The sequence below is a fragment of the Chionomys nivalis genome, chromosome 2 (genome assembly GCF_950005125.1).
Source record: "Chionomys nivalis chromosome 2, mChiNiv1.1, whole genome shotgun sequence".
Classification (NCBI taxonomy): Eukaryota; Metazoa; Chordata; class Mammalia; order Rodentia; family Cricetidae; genus Chionomys; species Chionomys nivalis.
Window position 1 is genome coordinate 54,669,491 of NC_080087.1, and position 14,156 is coordinate 54,683,646.

A 14,156-nucleotide genomic window follows, 5' to 3' on the forward strand; every position below is an offset into this window, starting at 1 on the left:
CCCACTGAGAAACACTACTCTCTGCCTAGTACTCAGCTGGTCCCGTTACTAAGAGATCAATCAAGGTGCTAGAATGTCGGGCTTTGTCTGCTTGGCTGTTTACCAACAAATGTGAAATCTCAGGACAGAAGAGTGAGTGGTGGAGTGGGCAGGTTACTGGAGCTGTTGCAGTCTGTCGCTTTTTCAGAGACATAAGGAGCAAAGTAGGAAGGACAGTTCTGTCATATCATAAAAGCCTAGTCACGTTAGTTTCCTAAGTGCAGGCTATATGGTCATGGCCCAAGTACTTGAATACCGCTCTCCTGCAACCCTATTCATAACATGAATCACTAGTATGCACAATTCTGTGAAGATAAATGAAGAAATGTTTGACGTTATGGCACATAGAAAATAGTTAACTAAAGTAATGGTTCTTATTTTGTGATAGGTGGGAAACATTCTACTGCCAAACCTGGACTATGGGGCCTGGTTAAACCACGGGAAAATTTAGGAGGAATCAAACTTGCTCAGCATCTGAGAAAATACTGCTCACCTTTAGAACTAGCTGATTTATGGCCTAGCTGTCTTCTTGTCCTTGTGGGTTTCGAGAGACTGTGGAGACTCTTTCTGTTTAGCTAGAAGACAGACTAAATCTGTAATCTTCCAACTGTCCTGTGAGATCCCTAGTGGGTGTATGTCTAAGGGGAGACTCGCCCTGAGCCTCCCAACCTAGATCTGCTTTCTCAGGCTTGTTTATTTACCAAGGATCCTGAAATTTGAGAAAGAGTAGGGAGATCACTAGACGTGAACTCAGTTCTTACCCTGCGTGAAGACATGGGCAATGGATCACTGGAAGTGACCCGACGCAAGGGCTGAGCAGCACAAGGCAGGAAACAGCCAGTAGTCTCAGGACACCTTTACCTCAGAGGAAGTCAAGTTAAATGCCATCCACCGTGTAGTCCAGGGCATTGCAAGAGGGCAGGGTGGAAGCAGCATCCTCATCACTGGGTCTCTAAGGTCTCCATCACCTTCTCCACCAAATGTGAACCACTTGTTGAGTTCACAACCCAAAGCAGAAGCTAAGGCAAGGTGGCAAGAGTCAAGGGTCAGGCCAAAGGTCTGGAGCTAAATATGCTTCCTGTCCAATTTTACCTCGTGCCAGCCTGTGGTCAGGATTCTGAAAAATAACACTCCTAGAAACAAACTGATCTATAAAGGTCATGACTGATTCTGGGTGCTGCTATCCCTTACCTGTCTTTATCGTGTCTGCACAGCCCCAAAACACTGACACTCCATCCACATCTCTAAGAACCTGCCTGTCCCAGAAGCCAACAGTTGGTACTTGGGAAGGACTCCAGGTCCCTACCAGTTCCTGGGAAAACCTCCTTGTGTATGGCAAGGAGAACAGTCATACACACAGCTCAGCCTGAGCTTGGGTGACTGTGCCAGCTATGACCATGTGGTCTCCAAATTTGCTTTCTTGGCCAAATGTCCTAGGCTCTTCCCATCTCAGGAGGGATTGGATGTGCCATCAGATATAGGAGGATTTTCCTATCCCTGAGCTGACTTCCTGGCCTCCTCCAGACACTAATGAGTAATTACATCACAGACCAGATGACTTCATTACAAAGCCAGCATCTGAGAGAAAATAAAAACACACTACTGAGGGCTAGTCCTTGATACCCTGGGGAGCCCAGGGAACAAACCAAATAGTACACGGTGCCCTTGAAGTCAGAAATGAAACCCAGCTCTACTTGGAACTTAACAGACACCACACCCTCCCCCACAGGTGCTTCCTTTGCGATGGCGTGATTAGCAGTATTTAAGCTGCACAGTGCTCTGGTCAGTGTAGCTTATGCTTTCCGTGTTGTCGTCTGTGTTTTGAAGGGAGATGGCTCTGAGAAAAGCCCCTGTGCAGGCCTGTGTTGTGTGTCTGTGAGGGTGGGTGTGGGGGACAGGGCTGTCTCCGTTTCCACATTCACTTTCTTCTTTTATTCCCACACAACAAGAGCTTCACAGTTATAAAAATCAATGGGAAGATGAAATTGTTCAGGATACATAATTCCTTGTTCTCCTTGTCATCAGATGGCTGAACGCTCTGTGCCAGTCTTGGGATTTGGAAGATGTTAACTCCCCTGATATTGAAAATTCTGATTTTGATAGAGTTCTTGTAGCTAAATCCTCTTAGGTGACCAGAGTGTGAAACCTGATTGATCTGGGGAGGGAACCTCAGACCTGACGGAGTGGGCTCTTCTTGGCTGATTTCCTAGCCCCCTCTGCCAAGCCCATCTGTGCTCCAGAAGAGGTGGGTTTCCAGATGGTTCCAGTCATACTAACATACCTCGTCATCCAGGTGCTCATGCTCTCTCTCCTGGCCTTCTCCCCACTTTCCTTTACCTGAGCAGTGGCCCCTCTCTTGTTACTGTCTCCACACTCCCTGAGGCAGAACAGGAAGCCCCATCCTGGGCTTCCCCAGCAATTGTTCACACTCTGCACATTGCCCTCTGGTTGTCAATTTTCATTCCTGCTTGCTCACTAGGTTGCTAGCTCTGGGAGGATTACCTGAATTGTATCAGAGGTACTCTGCTAAACAGGCTCTCAAAAACAACAACAACAAATAATAATAATAATCCTAGCACTTTACCCATTTCCATATTATGAATTTATAAATACCCTCATACTTGGCCACTGAAAGCTAATAATATAAAGTTATTGATTACAGAATTGGAGAGACACATAGTCTGCTCTCATGAACTGAGGTGACCCAGCCCCCGCACACTCCTAATCCTTAAAACCCAAAGTCAGCACTTGACTTCTCTGAGTTCAAAGCCAATCAGAGGTACACAGTGAGTTCCAGGCTAGTCTATACTACACTGGAGACCCTAACCCAAAGAAATCCAACCAACAAATCAACAAAAAAATTCAAGGTCCCGGGGCTGGAGAGATGGCTCAGAGGTTAACAGCACTGACTGCTTTTCCAAAGGATCCCGTGTTCAACTCCCAGCACCACATGGTGGCTCACAACTGTCTATTATTAGATATAGTGCCCTCTTCTGACATGCAGGTGTACATGCAGGCAGATACTGCATACATAATACATAATAAATAAATAAATAAATAAATAAATCTTTAAAAAAAATTCAAAGTCCTGGCCAAAATAGAACTTAAAATTTTTATTTATTTACTTACTGTATGTGTATGTCACTAAACAGAGTGGAACTTGCAGGAATCAGTTCTCTCTTCTGCCATGTGAGCTCCAGGGGTAGAACTTAGGTTGTCAGGCATGGCAGCAAGTACCTGTACCTGCACCTGCTAAGCCAGCTTTCTGGTCCCTAGAATGTGATTTTTAACAGGCCTTCAAGAGGTGGTGATATTACTCAGGGTTCTCTTGAGGAACAGCAATTACAGAATATATGTTTGTGTGTGTGCACACACATATACTATATGGAGAAAGGGGGTATTTATTAGAATGGTTTAAAGGCTCTAGTCTGGCTGTCTACCAATGGTAGACAGTAATCCAGTAGTTATTGCTGGATGTCTCAGCTGATCTCCAGTGTACAGCGAATCTGGAAGTAGACTCTAATCCAGTGCAGGAATGGAGGTGCTAGGGAGATGAAAGCAAACAGGCAGCGAGAGACGCTTTCTTCTTCCATTGATATAGGCTTCCAGCAGAAGATGTGGCCCCGATTAGAGATGGTCTTCCCCTCTAAAGAGATCTAGATTAAAAGTGTGTCTGCCCACCTCAAAGATCCAGATTAAGTGGATCTTCCCACTTCAAATGATTTAATTAAGCAAAACTCCCTCACAGCTGTGCCCAGCCAGTTTTGATTTAATTCCAGATGTAGTCAAGTTGACAACCAAGAATAGGCAGCATAGTGTTCCATACAAGAAAAGTGGCATAATGTGTAATGGGGAGAGTTCCTCAGACAAACAAGCCAGAAGAATAAGGCCGCCATGTGGGCTGGCACTATTGCTGAAACTCACCTTCTCATCTTTGTTCCCAGATTACTTAATCTTCACATTTGTTTGGTTTTAGATGCAGATCGAGTTCATAAATCAAGGAAGCATGAATTTCAGATTCATCCCTGTGCTCTTTCCAAATGCCAAGAAGGTAAACAAACAACAAGATTATCAAATATTTTTTTTTTTTTTCCAAATCTGGTTTGATGACTACCTGGGATTTTAGACTGAAAATCTTGTCAGCTCTTTGACAGCCCTCAGAGAGAACAGTATTACCAGAAAGATCAGCAAGTTGTGCACTGGGCTCACAGTAGGGATAGGAAAGGCCTGCAAGTCTGGCAGGATCAAGGCTGTTCTTGTTGTTCTCTGTACACAAAGGATGGTTTATGCTTAATTATTTTTCTATTTCTGTGATAAAATACCATGTGCAAAGCAACATATAGAAGGGTTGATTTTGGACTCATGGTTCTAGAGGGCTAAGATCTGTCACCATCCTGACAGGTTAGTGTGGCAGCAGGCAAGCATGACATTTAGAGTGGGAAGCTGAGAGCTGACGATTCACATCCCTAGTGACAAACAGGAAACAAAGAGAGCGTGGCTTTTGAAACCCCAAAAGCCCATTTCAAGTGATATAATTTGTCTAGCCAGGCCACACCTCCAAACAGCATCATCAACTGGGGATCAGGTATTCAAAGGCCCAGGAATAAGAGGGTATTATCATCTGATGCTTCTTCCCTCTCACATCCTAGAACCAAAGTATGGAGACTCTGCTTTCTGCTCCACATCAGTATCCGCTGCACACAGTTCAGTAGAGTACCAGCACTCTAAGTGGACCTTGCTGGGATTCTCATGAGGGTTTTGATCATATTCCTAAGGCTATGCTGACAGCTTTAGAGAATGTAAGTCAAGCTACTAGAGAACATTTTCCAGGCCTGGCAAACAGAAGACAGCAACTAAGTAAACAGTTTGAGACTCAGACCAGAGCCCTCTGAGCTTAGAGGCAGTCTCATTCTGGAAGATTCCTAGATGTCAGGACTGCATTGAAACCTCTGCTTCACAGTAGGGAACCAATCTATGTGAATGGGACACACAGGATTGGGCAGTGCACAATGCATAAGAAAGGACCCCTCATCTTCCCTGGCCCTAACTTGTCTGGAGAATAAATTCAGTCACTGACTGGCAAATCTCTTTACTGGTCCCCCCATTTCCTCTGGGACCCTATACTAAGTCACCTTCCACTTTGCCAGCAAAGAACTTCAATCTATAGCTCTAGTTTCAAAATTCTGTGATGTTTCCTACTGACTTCAAAACATTGGCTACCTTCCTTAGCATGACCCTTGAGGCTCTTTGAAATTGGACTTTGTCCACTTACTCATTTTCTTTTCTTCTTACCTGGTGCCTCTGCTCTGGTCATAATGGGTCATGTCAGCAAACCTCACTCATCTTCTCTCTATCTAGGTGTCTTCGCCCTCTCTTCCTTCTCCTTATAATGCCCTTTCCCAGCTTGTTGGCCTAGTGAACTCTTGCCTATCCTTTTATCCTTGCGACCACTCTAGCATGTGAGGTTCTTTCCTTCGTGCCTGTGGAAGGCACTGTCCCATTTCTGAGAGCACTTAATCACAGTACTTTAACCAATGGGCACTGGTAATAATTACTTAGAATGACTGGCACATGCTGATGTTTATATATAATTTCTAGTTGGGGTTACTATTGCTTTTAAATTCCACCTGACAGTCTCTTTATTGTTAGAGATTGGGACATTAACGTACTTCATCTAGAAAAGAGTTTATGCTGATTTTTGCCTCCATGTGGGATTTTTGGTCCTCAAGATAGTTACTGTGCCTTTTCATTGGATACCTTCTGCTCTTAACATTGAGTCCTGGTTCTAAACTCATGCTACAATCCTCAAAGCAGCACACCACAAAATGAAAACCAGAGGCCTGACAGTGGTCTTCAGGCCTTCTCTGATACAGCTCCCTTGAATTCTGGCCCTCCTCACCCACTCAGTGTCACTTGTTCTGATTTTGCCACTGTGCTCTTGTTGCTTTTGAAGATGCCTCACACTTTCCATCGCTGTGAGACTTTCCCTAAGCACCCTCTTAAAAGCTGCAGCCTTTTCCCTTCTACACCAGCATCCCCTGGCCTTTCTGCGGTGCTGTTGAGCTTATGGTTGCTTCTCCCCACCAGAATATCTGGCTCACGAGGGTGGTCCTGAGGGTGGTCCTGAGGGACCCGACACTGACCTGTGGAACCCCAGCCTCATGTTCTGAGATCTGTCCTGCTTCTTTCACTTCAGGCCAGACCTCAGGCTGGAGTGAAAGATTCATGAATTGTATTAAGCCCACAACCCTGGCATCCTTCCCCCAAAGCCAAGAGGGAATTCACATCATTCGGTATGACCTCTGTCCTACCCCTTTCATGTGAAGGTGGTGAAAAGCACGTTGACATGCAAAGGGCAGGTAGCCTGGGAGACTGACAGAAAAAGCTGTGCACATGTGGTTTCCATAATGAGATACACAGCTTGCACCCGAAGCCAAAAGTGCTCTGCGTTTTAAACCCTCCAAAAGCAAAACAGCAGCTCCCAAGACAGCCTGGTGGGAACGCCTATGAAGGGCAAGCCAGACTGTTCAGAACTGAGCCCTGGATCTGGATTCCAGGCTTCTCTCCTGTGACCTTTGCTCCTGTCCTCTCTTCCACAGGAGCACGTGCCCACCTGGCTCCAGAACACTCATGTTTACAGCTGGCCCAAGAATAAGAAAAACATCCTGCTGCGGCTGCTCCGAGAGGAAGAGTATGTGGCTCCTCCCCGTGGTCCTCTGCCCACCCTTCAGGTGGTACCCCTGTGACCCAGCCGCCTCCAGCTCAGTGTGGCCCTGTTCTCACAGCATTCTTCTAGCTGAGGCTGGCTGGTGGCAGTCAGGCCTGTTTCAGTGTCTTCTAGGGGGATTCAGGCCCCAGAACACTTCTTCTGCAGAATTCTCTCCCAATACTTTGACTGCTCTGTATTTCCCGTCTTTTAAAAAACACACAAGGTGCCCATGTCCTCCTGAGCTGAGTACTTTTGGTGAGTGGATACTATAGGTGACGGCAGCAAACACCTACGACCACAAGAACTCCCCCATCACTTCAGCTACTTTTATGAGTTGGCCAGATGCTGTGTCCTTAGACCAAAGACCAATCTGATTCATGTCCAAATAATAAAATGATTACTCTTTGGAAGAATGTGTTTCATTTATCTGAATGGAATCGGGCATATTAATTTACATTGAAATGGGCAGGTGTGGGACAGCAACAAAACCGCTTAGATATAGTATTAGATAAATGTGATAGAGTTCTCTGTATTAAAGGATTAATAAATTTAAAGACAGTTAAAAAAACCCCTTTCTATGTAGCTATGAAAGCTTTACTCTTACAGTTGGTTTTTAACAGAACAACCCTGATTGTAAACAGTATGATTGCAGGGAGTGTTGCTCAGTGGTAGAACACTTGCTTAACATGTAGGAGATGTCCAGGATTCAACTGCCAGCACTGCAAGAAGAGAAAAAAGGGTCGGTGACACACACCTTTAATCCCAGTACTCGGGAGGCAGAGGCAGGTGAGTTCAAGGACAGTCTGGTCTACAGAGGGAGTTCCAGGACAGCCAGGGATACAGAGAGAAACCCTGTCTCTAAAAACCAAATAAACAAGAAAGAGGGGGGAAGGGAGGGAGGGAGGAAGAGAGAGACAGAGACAGAAATGGGGGGGGTCTGACCATTTAGTTAAAATAAATATCTTGAGTCTACACATGATGTAAGAGGGATGTGTCACACAGGCCAGAGTTGTGGTCTAAAAATTCTAATCTTTGTCCTGAGCCTAAGCACCTGTAATTAATCAAGTTTTTTCACTTTTCTGAGACCTGGGATACTCATAAAATTATATGGACAAAGGGATTTCTAATGAACCTAGAAAGTATGCGATCTGGGACCTAAACTCTAAATGTTCTTTGGAGAAGTAATCAGGTATTTATTTTTTACAATTACATCTCCCAGGGAATAAATTTAATTTTACTTTTTATTTGTGTTTCATTTTTTGGAGAAAGGGTCTCACTATGTAGTTCTGACTGGGCCAGAACTCACTCTGTAGAGTAGGAGTCTTGAACTTAACATCGGTCCTCCTTTCTTGGCCCTCTAAATGCTAGGATTACAGGTATGCATCAACATGCCTGGCGTAGTAGTTACTATTCTATTGCTGTGAGGAGATGTCATGACCAAGACTGTGTTGAAAAGGAAGTATTTAATTGGGGGCTTGCTTACAGTTTCAGAGGATGAGTCCATGATTATCATGGCAGGGAGTGTGGCAGCAGGCAGGCAGAAATGGTGCTGATGTAGTAGCTAGGAGCTCACATCTTATCCACAAGATGGAGACTGAGTGGGAGGGAGACTGGGCCTGGCATAGTCTTTTGAAACCTCAAAGCCCACCTGCAGTGACACACCTCCTCCAACAAGGCCACTGTAGATGGAGGCTGCTTGTTCGCTTCCCAGCCACCTAGACCCAAAATAATCACATTTTATTTTATTATTTGCAATACCGTTTGGCCAATAGCTTAAGCATATTTCTAGCTAGCTCTTATATCCTAAACTAACCCATCTCCATTAATCTGTGCATCACGACAAGGTCGTGGCCTACAGGTAAAGTTCCGACGGGCTCCAGCAGGGGCATCTTTCTCCTTCGGAGCTACGTGGTTTCTCTTTGACTCTTCCTTTTTTCCTCCTCTATATGTTTGGAATTCCTGCCTTGTTCTAATCTGATAAGCCACTGGCCAAAACAGCTTTATTCACTAACCAACAAAAGCAACACATATACAGGACTTTGCACACCAGACCACACCTCCTAATCCTTTCTAAACAGTTCACCAACTGAACCAGACATTCAAATTTAGAGCCATTCTAATTCAAACCACTACACTAGGCTAGATTTTCTTTTTTAAATTGAAATTTAACCATTTTTTAAAAAACAGAAAAATTAATTGACTTATATTAACAAAAAAAACATACCTTAATGAGTTTTGCTGATTTTTTAAAAAGAGTCTTACTGTGTAGTTCAAGTTGCCCTACAACTGCTTAGGCCAGATTGGCCTGTAATTTGTAGTCCTGCTTACCTCTACTCCCTGAGTGTTGGGATTATAGGCATGCATCAATGTATCTGACAAAACTGCTCCTCCCAGATCCCAGGGCTGACCCTGGGTATGCTTTAACATAAGCCAAACCCCAGCTGTTGGGTACATTGTTTGAAGAGATATTTTCTTCTTTTTTTAAAAAAAATCTTTATTTTTAAATTAAATCAATAATTTGGCTTATTTGATCTCCAAGGAAATGACATACAGCCATTTATAAAATGTATGTGTGTGTGTGTGCACGCAGATGTGTGTGATCTAAATAAACTGTTGCACAAGGAAAAAATAGATTAATAAAAAGATGCTTGGGTGGTGAGAGCTATTGCTTCCTTTCTCTGCCTATTTGGGTAAACAAGTTTCAATTTTGCTCTGAGATAGTTATCCTCCAAATGTCACTATAGAGAAAGACAAATACTCTTTAACTACAAAAAAGAAAACTTGCTAATGAATTACAAAGACTACAATCCGACCTACTTTATGTCTACATGTGCACAGAGTAAATGCTTTAAAAAAAGAAAAAAAATAGCATAAATTAAGTGCTCATCTGTATGACTGTATGGGAATAATAATTACTTCAATGACATTTTAGATCTAATAGAATTTTCTTGTTTGGCCAACTCTGAATTCCTGGAAAACATTCTAAATACCAACTTCAAGTCTTTTTTCTCCTTTCATTGTTTTGGTTTGAGGTGAGCCCATTATTGAGGATTCAACATCTGCAGAAACAGCCCAGCAATTATTTCTTTGAAATGTTTCCAGCTTGCAAAGATTTAGTAATGTTATTAGCCCCTCCTCCCCCTTCAGAGACTCCCTGAGCATTCAGCCACGAGTTCCCTCTATTCTTCCTGTCTCAAGTGGTTAAGGTCCCTGATGTGCAGCAAGCAGTCCTTTAAGTGTTACAATTGGTAGCAAAACAAGCAAAATGCAAGCCAGCCACCAGCCAAACAAATACCCAAATGTGTGTGTGTGTGTGTGTGTGTGTGTGTGTGTGTGAGAGAGAGAGAGAGAGACAGAGAGAGAGAGAGAGAGACAGAGACAGAGAGAGCGCTCATGCTGTACTCACCAAGAGAGACAACTTGGTTCTGAAGTGTCTATAAAATATGACCACCAGCAGCAAAGGAATTTTTTCAATTACTTTAGAACACTGATACTCAACACCTGGTTTACTTAAACATTATCCTGGTCCTTGTATCTATTTGTCGATAATTTGAGGGTAGAAATAGGATAGGTCTGCCTTGGTAAAAATAACTTTGTAGCCTCATGACTTTAGTCATACAGAAGCTAACGTGGGGATGTACTGGGTATAGAGTTAGATTATTTTCTGATATTTAGTGGCTAATTTTAATCTTAGTGTCTGACTTCCAAATAAATGCCTGTCTAGTTTAACTTCTATACAGTTCAAAAATGTCTCACCACGGGGCTACCATCAAAGTAAAAACCTGGCTTTTCCTCAGCTCAGCACTCAGAAAAACCATTGCTGTACTCTCTTCCTTTTTTCCCAGTAAACAAATTACCCCTTAAAGACTTGAGTTTTTCTGAGTCATCTCAACAAGACAGGAAAGCTCTCTACTTTGGACTTTCCATCCGTATTTTCGGATGTTTGGCTGAAAACATTTTTCCTAACCCAGTCACTTCATCAACCACCACAGCCACTTTGCCAAATCCACTTTGTCACCTTTGCCAAATGGATTGCAAAGATCTATGACCATTGAAATGACCTAGAAAGAGTCTTTCAAGTCAGAGGATCTTTCTGCTTCTCTTTAACGTGCTAAGAAGAGTCTGTGAGACCCTCTCCTAGCAGCAAATGAAATGAGAAGGTAGTTACGTTGTGGGAAGATACCACAAAGAAGTCACACCTCTCAGCACAGAGACTCCTGTGCTGTTTCAGCACAAATAGCTCTATATGAGATAACTCAACAACAAACAAAAAGCAAGAAAGAATAAAAGCAAAACAGTGACATTTTTAAGTAATTTATTTCTGTCATAGAATTTTCAGTCTGAAAGGGACCCTGTGACTTTGTTTTCTGTAGGAAGGGAGAAGGACTCAGAGAAACTGATTTGCTCAAGGTCACTCCAGGGCTACAGCCCCAGTGATAAAGCTTGAAGGCTGTGAGCCTATGGAACATCCTGGGTTTTACTGGGAGACTCATGACCCAGTTCCTCCCTGAAGTAAACACAGCCTCCTGAACACAGGAGGCCTGAGGGAAGATTACCCCATCCTCTGGTAGCTGGGAGAGTAAATGATCATGCTACTGCTTGTGCCGGGAGAATCTCTTCAGGGAATTAATTATTGCTGTGATGATATGGATATAGCTCTTCTTGAAGTGGTTTGGCATATTTATTTGGTAATGGTTTAATGTGAACCCTAAGCCAACTTAAAAATCCTCAATACCTTCCTGAAGCTTAAAGAGAAAACATCTGCAACCAGATCAATGTCTTTTAAAGGTGTGGGCATGCGTATGTGTGTGCATGTATGTGTGCGTGTTTCAAACTCCAAAACATCAATAGTTCTTAAAAAATTGTTGGTTTTTTTTTTTTCTTCAAACACTGTGAAACTCCTCTCTCGTAAGTCCTACTCATGCTACAAAGGTGGTGCTTGGAAGACTTTAGCTGCTTAGGAGGGGGTTTGGACTCGCTGCAGGAACAATACAGTTCACGATGAGGCATAAAACAGCACAAAAGAATCCAATCAGCACAGTCACTCTGAGAGACCTGTAACCAAGCAGGACAGCATGGCCCTAATGTCATACCAGCTCTTTCATTTTTTTCTTGAAGAATGCTTTTAGACTTAGAACTTTAGAACACATGGAGAGAGGTGGATAGCTTTTGTAGACTACCATGTGTGACTGGGTATCTGCCTCAAGTCAAGCAGGTGGGACCTGCAAAAGGAATGGTCATTGTGGCTGACTTTTGTATTTACCTTCTCAGGGAACTTTTGGATGTGGGCCTAGGTCACATTTATTCAGACGGTTTAGGAAGTGTTGAGACTTTGCTAAACAATGAGAAGCATGGGCTGGTGGAGCTGGGCAAAGGTGACCAAGTTCTAGGCCTGCTCACTCTTTTCTAGCTCTTGTGAGGCATAATCACAGCCCCCAGATCTCCCAGGTCTTGTAAGCTAAAACCACCGGGGCACATCTTTCTTGTCCCATGCCTGACCTCCCTTTGCTCCGTTCACCAGGAAGGAGCTGATGGAAGAAGGCAGCTGGGGAGCGAGGGGGAGGGAGGGGGAGGGAGAAGGTGAGTGTGAGAGGGCTCCTGCCTGATGGATCCCATTAGGCTTAGTGTGCAGAGCGCGTGGCGATGAAGTAGCTGCTCTGGTATGCATCCAAGCTGCTGTTCTATTTTTACTCTCTCCTGCATGCTTCTTAGTCTAGAGTTGTTTGCCTGGACACCTGGATCAGCAGCAAAACATGGAACTGAGCCACTCAGTAAAGCAGGGAGGAAGGAGGCCATTGATGCAGGCTTTGTTGCTGCTGACAGGGAGGAGAGACCTGGAATGTTAATGAGGATAGCTCTGAAGCAAGCCTTCATGGTTAGCAAGGAGTTCAAAGGAGAAGGAAGACTCAGGCCTGTGCCCAACAAATGTGAACTGCTGATAGAGAGAAGGAAAAATCAATTATGCTGTCGCAGGCTCCCATGCCATTGTGTTGGAGTTGTTAGAGAAGGTAGGACAAGGACCAGATTTCAAAAGGAAACAAAGCCACATGGCCCTGAAGTATAACGAGTTTGCCATGGCAACTGATGGAAATGAGCCTCCCGGGCCTGAGCAGGTGTGCTATCTTACAGAATAAACATACTTCTCTCACTGCCTGGATTTTATAATACAACCTGTGTTTGGATTACTTTCCCCTCCTCTTGTTACCCGGAGAAGTTGGCTGTTTCTCAATCAGCCCCAGGCTCTGGTGAGGGAGATGTAATCAGTGTTATCAAAGGATTGCTTTGGAAAAGGCTGGCGCGAGGCTTGGCTGCCAGCCTTACCATGGAGCCGCAGCTGGGCCTCGGGTAGGGTACCTGCCTGGCCTTTGCCCCCTCCCAGGCAATACCAGGGCAGAAAGCTTCTGGTTCTGAGTTCATCTGGGTACTGCAGTATGATCTGGACATTGGTGTTGGCAAAGGCTTTTCTGTAGCCAGAGAAGTAAACCCAGGACCTGGCTGATTTCGCATCTTGCATTCCATCCCTCAAGTTTCCTTGAGTACAAGGACTGACTGATTTTACTCTCCAATCTGTTGTTAGCCACAGTTTGCTTACTCAGAAACCATAGAGAACTTATGTTTCCCTAGTTTGAAATCCTTCTCTAGTAGGTTCCAGGGCGGTGGATTTTCGAGTCTGAAATACACACCAATGTGGAGGTTTTATAAAAATCCCCCCAAGGTAAAGACTAAGGATGTTTACATTTAATGTTATAAGGCCCAAGTTATACTAAAGTAAAAAAACCAACCTCAGTGTTCTCCTTTGTGACTAGAAAGAAATCTCTTCTACTAGAGTTTCAAATAACCCTTTAAAACAAGGTGCTTGTTCACAATGGCTCCTAGAACAGTTTGTGAACATGGTGATGGCAAACAGTTGGCGTGAGGAGAGCTTGTTTGGCCAGCCAGCTGGGCATTTTACATATTACTTGACCTTTGATCCCAGTAAGAGAAGTATGGTTGACTTATGAACTAATTCAAGCTATGGTGTCAGGCATTACGCCTTACTGTTCTTACCCTAACACAAGCACAGACCCTGACCCCAACACAGATGTGTTCACCTTTTGCTTCTTTTGTTCACAGTCCTGACAAGTACACGTGCCTGTTTTTCCACCCTTAGGAGGTCAGCAGTTGCCACTTAGGAAGACACCAGTAAAGGAGGGTTAGGAATTGGCTTCCCGATAGAAGTGGCAGCTGTCGTTCTGACATTTTTTTGTTATGAAAATATTTTGAACAGATGTCTTGGTCAGTGTTCTATTGCTGTGAAGAGACACCAGGACCAAGACAACTCTTCCTATAAAAGAAAGTACTTAATTGGAGTTTGCTTACAGTTTCAGAGGCTTAGTTCATTATCATCGTGGCAGGGAGCATAGTGGCG

At 43.9% G+C, this 14,156-nt stretch overlaps 1 protein-coding gene across 2 annotated transcripts in view; it reads left to right on the forward strand.

Annotated features, from left to right (window-relative positions):
- The window catches only part of Traf3ip2 (TRAF3 interacting protein 2), a 42,582-nt gene extending 35,451 nt beyond the window's left edge, over positions 1 to 7,131 (forward strand). For both annotated transcript variants that reach the window (XM_057762657.1, XM_057762658.1), the window contains 2 exons: positions 4,016 to 4,090; positions 6,639 to 7,131. In XM_057762657.1, the coding sequence (XP_057618640.1) occupies positions 4,016 to 4,090; positions 6,639 to 6,785 (222 nt within the window). In that variant the 3' untranslated portion in view covers positions 6,786 to 7,131. The remainder of the gene's footprint in view (positions 1 to 4,015; positions 4,091 to 6,638) is intronic.
- The last annotated feature ends 7,025 nt before the right edge of the window (positions 7,132 to 14,156 follow it).